Here is an 8,834-nt window from a genome sequence, read left to right as displayed (position 1 = left end):
GACTTGGGGACTGAGCGGGGGAAATGCAGCAGGAGAAATCCTCTCCCGTGCCCCTGACCTACAATCATGCCTAATTAACCTCTGGCACTCCCTGACACAAATTGTCAGTGAGACCTGGAGCTCAGAGGGATTCAGGACTAGAGAAATCTAGTTACATTAAATAGGACAAAAATGTAAAAGATACAAACCTTCTTGCTCCAGAACAGAAGCTAAGCACCAAATGCCTGCTTTCTGGAAGAGACTTACTAATGGACAGGCTGTGCCACAATTGTCCATCATAGGGAATCTTATGCCTTACTTTGAAGCACCTAGTACTGGCCATTCGTAGGGACAGGATGCTGGACTAGATGGACCATTTGTCTGATCCACTGTGGCAATCCCTATGTTTTTGTGTGTCTAAACTGTTCCCTCCCATCTGCTCCCTCAGTCCAGTTCCACAAGTTTCCAATCCCCCTGCTCATGTTAGTGGAAGGGAACATAAAGGCCTATGTCAGCTTAACAGTCAAATACAAATAGTAGTAACATGAATTATCAGCACACAGAATGTTACAATACTGCATTTTAATAACTTTTATTAGGTCACACCAACAACTATCGCCATAAGTACCATTCAGCTCATTTGCAAATGCATGAATTGACAAACATCAAATCCTTACCAGAATCACATACTCCTACAGGTGTCCCAGACACAACATTAACTATATTAGGCAAAATTCATAAATAGTAAAAATGGTTTTTTTTTTCACATTGCAGCCTTCCTTGAGCATGGATGTACGGCTTTGGAGTATCTTCCCCAAATCCTTGTGTCATAAACTTTCTTAGCCATTGTAATGACTGTAGAGATGATTTTTTTCCTGCAGTAGAATCTTTTGTCCTTTAGCAATTTATAGTTATGTTTGCATCTGAAATGAAAGTGGTGGTGTAATACAATACAGTATTATCAGCTCGTAGTTTGCCCACACACTCCACCCTCATTAGAAACCTTTCAGTTGTAACACTCTTTCTGAAGAACAATAAATCTCCCTCATAATCAGCTCCATTCTAATCACTACCTCACCTTGCACATGTTAACATGTTTGACTTCCAGCAATGGTTATATTATAGTTAGGGTGGAGTATCAATCAGTTCTTTTCCTCCTTAATATTTACACAGTCATTTTTAACCTCGTTACAATGTATGACTCAAACGTTGACATACATTTTCCGAAACGTTCACAGTGCAGTATTTTGTGGTCTGACCAAACCTGGTATATGCCATTAAAAATAAACATTTTTTATAAAAATAGAATACTTTAAGTGTTTACACTAACAACCAGTCATATCCTACACCAATCAAGCTATACAGTAATACGCACAGAATTCCACAGGAACAGAAATGACACATGATGCTTACCCTAAAGCTACAGTACTCTTCCCTAAATAACAAAACCTTTAATTAGTATCTCTTTTGAAAATCACTTCTGGTCATGATTTAGGAATATACTATGTATCATAACTCACTGGGCTGGATTAACTCAAGGAGCAACTATGGGCGCTAAAAAAATGTTTCTTCTTTTGTCCAGTTTTCTTAATCCTTCAATACTGGCATGCAAAGGTTGGCAGCAATCCCACCACACTGCACCCTTTTTGGTTCAGAGTTGGCTTTCCTCAGCTGGCTCAGCATCTCTTCTCAACCCCTTACACACACTATGCGGCAGCTCCTTTGCATGGTTGGCTGGCATAGTTGCAGCTACTAAACATGTGGTCATACTAGCCAGCAGCTCCTCAGGGTCGCTTGGCTCCTCGCACTGTTACTGCTCCACTGTTTACTTGACTGTCTCTCCAAATGGTGCTTCCAAAACTGCTGCATCCTAGGTTAATATGGACTCTTTAAATTTTTACTCTCATGGAACAGTTAAAACACTTTATTGACAGAAAAGAAGCCTCACAATTTTCAGTAAGAAATCTGTACATACAGTTTCTCAAAGGAGCGACTGAATTTTGGAATGATAGAGACATTAACATTGAGATAGCTTTTTTCCTGGGTGTGTTCCCTTACATTTTATAAATATACTGCTCCTCAAAAGCTGACACACTCATTTTATTTCATGGCATTTTGGAATGTTGAATATCATTTTAGAAACTTGCCATGAGACTGGCTCTAAGGAACCTTATTGATATAATGGGCAAACAAAGAACAAAGGTAGAGTCCACTTTATACAACAGGAGACATTGTACAGTCTTGGAATTCTCATGATCTGGCCTGGTCTTTGTGTGAAAACCGTTACTGCACTGCCCACTGCACAATAGTACATGCAACAGGAATGGTATATCAAGCTTGAGCGATTGGTACTCTAGCTTTTCCCTTTTTTGCATTAATCGTGAGTCTCTGTACATCCCTGCTGCTCACCTCTCATTCTGTTGTACATGCTCTAAACTACAACAGAACCCAGGCTGCAAATGGTGAGCACATTCATTTCACAAATGAATGAGAGCTGGTGGGTACTAGCACTAGATGGTGGTAGATGTAGTCTGGTAAATAGATACAGCTGCCCCAAATATTTGGGATTTACCACAGTAGTGTGTAGCATCCCATAGCTATAAACAACATATCATCTCATCAACAGTGCAGTTTGGACAACATCAAACATGTGCAACAGTGTTTTCACAAAAACTGGGCAGTGAAAAAGTAGTGGACAAAACACACTTTTGTTCATAGTACTACTAATGGATTCTCTCTGACACTGTATGGTAGACAAACCTGGTCATGTATCCACATCCCTGTCTATGTTATCTTGTGATGACAAAAGAGAAGGATAGGGAGCAACGCATTTCACATTGACATATGTAGCATTGACATGAACATAATGCTCTCCAATAAAAGTGGAGAAGATTGTTGATATATTTGAAACCAGTTCAGAAAATGCTGGGCGCATTTCAGGTTTTGGATGCCAACACTTTAGCATGACTTCATACCTGCCATTGAAATAAAAAGACAGTAAGTGCTCATCTATGAAATACGTAAAATAAACCCAACAACCCAGAATCAATAACGTTTGCAGGATATGTTGCAAACTATTTACTTACAGTGGATCAGGGCAGTATTCCGGTTGCAATAGCCTTCTTCCTTGTAATAAGTAAACAGTGATATCAAAAGAATTCACGTCAGGGTAGGGCGGTGCTCCTCTCGTCATAAGTTCCCACAACAACACACCAAAGGACCACTAATAAAACAAACCAATAGTAAATCACAAGGGAGAGAGGGTTTTGAACTCCAGTTGTAGAATGTGGTCTGACAGATTTGATCATATCCATTTTCCCTGTGAAACAAGCTATTTTACCGCATGCAGCTTATAATGCTCCAAAGAATCGAGGAACCACTTAAACCAGAACCAGAGAAACTGAACTAAGCAAGTTAAAGAAAAATACAAGTCTATGGGTCAGCTACTCAGCCGGTGAAATTGGCAGAGCTCCTTTGAGGTCAACAGAGTTCCACCAATTTACAGCAACCGAGGACTGGGCGAATGCTATATAAATACATATTGGAGAATACAAATGGCTGAAATTCTATACATCAGACTAATCTGAATCTGAACCGAATTTAGGCTAAAATGCAAAGTGATGCAGCCAACTAGTGACTTCAGCTAGTAACTTTTTTTCTTCATATGTAGTCAGGTAACATTTGGTCACAATGGTCAAAGTATTCATAAAACAAGTAAAGCCTCTTCAAGAGCTGTTAGCTTTTAAGAATGTGAAAGCTAACTTTGTGTTTTCTACAGCTGCAGACCTAGGATCCAATCCTGCTCTCAGTAAACTTAGTGACAGATTTATCCTCTGTTCCACTGGGAGTGCGATTAGGCCCCCGTTTCTTTCCTGACCAGTGACTGACAAACATGCCAAACTGCCGTTGCTTTGTGATGAGCACAAATGTCCTCTCTGTACTTCGATAACACCAATTTCATATTCTTTTATGAGCTGCAGTAGGATTCCACCCTAGTCTTGGCTTGGACATATATTCTTAGTGGATTAATCAAATGCTATAGGGAGCCTGGCTAGCCCAGTTGGCAGAGCATCAGACTCTTAATCTGAGGGTTCAAGTCCCTGGTCAGGTGATAAACTACTCACCAAGAACTTCAAAGTCTGTCTTTCTTGTCATCATCAGATCAATGGACTACAAAGGATAAAGATGCCTTTGGTGATATTTCTAGGAGTGTTTTTAAATGAGGAAATTAGTAAATATACATAAATAGGCTGTACATTACCACATCTGATTTTGTAGTGAACTTCTGAGTTTGCAAACTTTCTAAGGCCATCCATTTCACTGGCAGTTTAGCGCCCGTTTTATTGTGCACACTGTAGTATTCTTTATCATAGACATCTCTAGCAAGACCAAAATCAGCAACCTTGACAGTGAATTTTTCATCCAGCCTATGAAAATGACAAAAAATATTATCTGTAGCTGAGTAGACAGGATTTACAATGACTGTGAATATTCTCTAAATTATAATAAGTGTCTTGTGTGATTGAGACCGTAACTTTTGAAGTCAGCACTCTATCTTGCATCTATTAACTCACGCTAAATTGAAACAAAAGACATGTGATATCCATTTAACAAATTGAATGAACTCAGGAATATTACTGCTGTTGCTCTGATCATTCAAATTACAATTCTTTAAAAACAGTTGCATCATAAAAAAGGTCTCTAATACTGCTCTGTACATCCAGACAGTGAATGCTGCACCATTTCTTATATAGTTGCTTCTTCTTCCAGCTACCTGGAAATCTACTAGTTTTCATATTGAGATACCACCTTTCCCATTCACTGATAGTTTAGACAAGACAACTCCTCTTTATCACACTAATTGTTCAATTTGATGAGGCAAAGGAGGTATTAGGTGTACATATTGAAATAGACAGAGCGGATCCATTGGTTGGTGTATTTTTGTTATTTAATAGATAAGTAATACTAGATGGAAAAGGGCCTATAGGGCAAATCCTTCGCCCTTCCTTCCTGGCTTTGGAAGGTCCCAGGCACAGTATTATTGGTGTGGTTTTATTGGGTGGAAAGGCAGCATTTTGGAAAGCCCGCATAGGGGGTTCATGTTTCCTGCGCCCTGTGAAGCCCAGCTCTATGTGGGCTTCCAGGTTATTCATAAAGCAGGGCCTGGGGTAGGGAAGGATTTGGGGTGAAGGTGGACCCACCAGCTGCTGAGAAGAGTCACTGGCCATTACCCTGTATGGAATGGAGGTGGATGAGCAGCAGTAACTAGTACAACCTCAAGGCTACAGTAACAGCCATGTTGCATCTGAGGGAGAAGGATGTTTCCATCCAAGCCCCAGTAGGACAATCCTACAGCCCACCAGGATGAAGGGAGACATTTTAGCCCTTACACTGTAACTAAAATCAATTTTTGGAGTAAACTTGAGATTGTTTGCCTAAAAAGGAGTCCTATAAGAGGGAACAAAACAGAAGTATGTAAACTAATGCATGTTACAGAGGAAGTTCTGTTCTTCCTTCCTCATGAAGAACAAGGGAACATTAGATAAAACTGAACCATGGCAAATTAAAAACTGATCAAAAGAAATTATTTTTCACACAACACATGATTACTTAGACAGTGGAACTCATTGTCACATGATGTCATTGAGGGATCTTACTAGTAGGATTCAAAGAGGGACTGAACATTTATAGAGATAACAAAACCATCCAGAATTCTAACAGATAATGCTAAAAAAGGAAGGGACATTAAACCTCATGCTCAGTGCTTGAACCAATCTCTAATTATTAGTGATTGGGATTAGATCTTTATGGGGCAAATTATCTCATATCTGCCGAAAGTGGGAAAGTTACTTGCACATTCCTCTGGCACCAGAGGCAGAACACTGTACTAGATGGACCATTGGGTCTGATCCAGTCTGGCAATTCCTGTGTTCATAAAAAGCCTGAAAAATATGTAACCCCTCATTCTTCATTACAAATCCCTGGATCTGCAGGATAACTGAATTAGGAGATGCTTTCCACAGCAGGCACACTTAAAAATATTATATAGCAAGGGTGAATAACCTTTTTGCTACCAGGGCTCCAAGTCCTCTCATGTACAGAAAGTAAATTCTAATGATTAATACTGTAGCACATTAATTCCTACTGTAGGTGATGAATCAGCATAATATGGACAAGTACTATGTCAGTCATTGTGCGAACTAAGCTGTCTGGTCACCCAGACACTAATAAGATTCTTTGCATAATTTTGTTTCATGCACTTTTGTGCAAATCAAGCCAAAATGATGTCAAGTCCGTGCAATGAAAGACCCACTGTCAAGCACTCTCATTGTTACTGTTTCTTTGTTTTCCCCATTTTGTGTTCCACAAAATGTCACCATATTTACCTCCTTACTGCCAGGTGAGGCAGCATAGAAAGGCAGTTTGTGGGTAGCTTGGATGAAAGCACAGCGTTAAAAGAGACAACACAGTTTAAATTCCCTCAAAAGATTCCTTTTTAATTCTCTGGCAGCCCATCTTTGAGAGCTGCCATCCTCCCTTTCCTTTTCCTTCTGTCTGCACACAACATGCTTATGTGCAACCTTAGATCTTTAACAGGCTAAAGCAGCTCATTTGTATGTGAGATTAATAGTATCAGTATAACATAAAAAATACATTTCTGCTGCAATATATAGTCCAGGAAGCTTTACATTTACAGGGTTACTCTCCCCACAATAATGTGATAATGTGGCATGGAATTAGAGTATTGTACTTACATACAATTTCTTGCAGCCAAATCTCTATGGACAAACTTTTTGCTTGCAAGGTATTTCATACCTTTTGCTACTTGAAGGCCAAATCCAATCAAATCTTTAACTGTTGGGTTCTGTAAAACATGGACATTTACAGGCGTTAAAAGGATAAAGTACATTATGGGAAGTACTGATTGGGAATGCAGTTGGCCATCTAGACTGTCACAGTTTGCCATGACCTTAATGTTTTGGGGCTTTGTATCCTGCCTTCAATTTGTATTAAAAACTCCCCGTGAGAGGCAGAAGTTGGCAATGAAACCAGGTACAAACTTAGATCAGGCTCCAGCTAATAGCAGCTAAAAACAACTTTTATCTTGATAGGAAGACAACATAAGCAGCAGCAAGTAAAACCAGCAAGACTTCCTGTCTGTGGGTTCATGGAATATATAATATAATGGACCAGAACCCCTGGGCTAGTCAAGCTCAGTGCAGTACCAAGGGGATGGGTTAGGCAAAGGCTGGCAGGGGGCCAGTTTGACCCCCAGTATAATTTCAAGCAGCCTTTAGGCTGCATTAAGTTACACCTGGCTGCCGTGGTCCCAAAGGCTCATCCCAGCAACTGGAGGTCCCCAGAGCGAAGAGGACTCACACTTGGCCTTATCATCCTCAATGCTGGGGCTGGGGTCACATGGCGTTACTATGCCAACTCTACACCAGGAATCCCCAGGTAGCAGATTAAATGTAAAGTTCACATCAGTAAGAGAACAGCATTTGCCCCATTCTCTTTACATACTCACTTCCAATATCGCCCGCATAGTCATTACAACCTTTTGTTCCCTGTCACAGTGACTGTAGCAATTTATGGATTCTTTTCTGTTTTACGAACAACAATTAGGATTGCAATCTTCAGTGTGGATTAGAACCTCTGTTTTGGGGGCAGGAACAGACTATGGCTGGGAGACTGAAACAGGCCCATCAACAACTGAATAGTTCAGCCCTGGCAGAACAAGCGGGTTGCTCTGACATAACCACTGACTTTTAATGACTCTGCCACAGCAATTCCAGTGGGGGTTGGAGCATGGAAAATACCCACTGGAAGGGCAGAAAGAGAAAAGGCTTCACATGCAGCTTTGAAAATGACATGCTCTCCAAACAAGGAGAGTCATTCCAACCTGAGAAACATGACATAGCTGGACGAGTGGGGGAAGTAGGACCTGGTATTCCCCCAATGCCAATGCCAACTGACCAAATCCCAGCAACACTCAGGAATGATAAGGACTCGGGGTGTGTGTGTGTGTGTGTGGGGGGGTGTGCATTCAAGATGTCGTTTTGCTTAGATTTGCCTACAGGAGTATTGCTCCTGTGCTGAGAGTAAAGTGTGTATGTTAAAGAAGTTCCTGTGCAAAGCCTGTGTTCCTTACTTTACCTGCCATGTGTTCACAAAGACTTAAACCATACACCAGCGTGCCCATGGGGGTAGAGCTCTGGGGGGAGTCTGCATAAATTAGGGGTGACCAGATGTCCCGATTTTATAGGGACAGTCCCGATTTTTGGGTCTTTTTCTTATATACACTCCTATTACCCCCACCCCCGTCCCAATTTTTCACATTTCCTGTCTGGTCACCCTAGCATAAATGACTGGGAAGGCTTGGGAGGTCCAGCACTGGTTTCAGGGCCTAGGACAATTGAACTGCAGGGTCCCACATCTCAAGGAGGGTGTCAGATGGGGAGTATGCCCTCTGGGAGTGTGCCTTGAAGACCAGACCTAGCAACAGTGTCTGGACACTGCCCAGACCCAGCTAACCTCGAAGTATGTGGGATCCAAAGGTTCAGACTGATGCAGAAGACTGGAGACCATCCACTTGGGGGCTCAGCCGGGATTGTCACAGTCATTATTTTCAGTTCAGTCTGAACATATTGCCTACAGGGCTGGCTTTATGAACGGCGGGGCCCAATTTGAATACCTGGCAGCGGTCTGGGGCTTCGGCGGCACTTTGGCGGCGGGAGTCCACTCTGGGCCTTCCGCGGCACCGAAGGACCCCCCGCCGCCGAAATGCCGCCAAAGACCCAGAGCGGACCCCCCCTCACGGCCGAAATGCTGCCAAAGACCCAGAGTGCCCCCCC

The 8,834-nt window shown here is 41.8% G+C and overlaps 1 protein-coding gene across 9 annotated transcripts in view; it reads right to left on the bottom strand.

The window, feature by feature from the left end:
* Positions 1-564: 564 nt before the first annotated feature.
* The window catches only part of MET (MET proto-oncogene, receptor tyrosine kinase), a 125,181-nt gene continuing 116,911 nt past the window's right edge, over positions 565-8,834 (bottom strand). For 8 of the 9 annotated variants that reach the window (XM_039508576.1, XM_039508563.1, XM_039508616.1 and 5 more), the window contains 4 exons: positions 6,735-6,844; positions 4,241-4,406; positions 3,066-3,202; positions 565-2,954 (listed from right to left, as the gene is read on the bottom strand). In XM_039508576.1, the coding sequence (XP_039364510.1) occupies positions 2,744-2,954; positions 3,066-3,202; positions 4,241-4,406; positions 6,735-6,844 (624 nt within the window). In that variant the 3' untranslated portion in view covers positions 565-2,743. The remainder of the gene's footprint in view (positions 2,955-3,065; positions 3,203-4,240; positions 4,407-6,734; positions 6,845-8,834) is intronic. The other variant, XM_039508584.1, reaches the window with a different exon arrangement.

The sequence above is a fragment of the Mauremys reevesii genome, linkage group 1 (assembly GCF_016161935.1).
Source record: "Mauremys reevesii isolate NIE-2019 linkage group 1, ASM1616193v1, whole genome shotgun sequence".
NCBI lineage: Eukaryota > Metazoa > Chordata > Testudines > Geoemydidae > Mauremys > Mauremys reevesii.
This window is presented reverse-complemented; position numbering and strand designations above follow the sequence as displayed.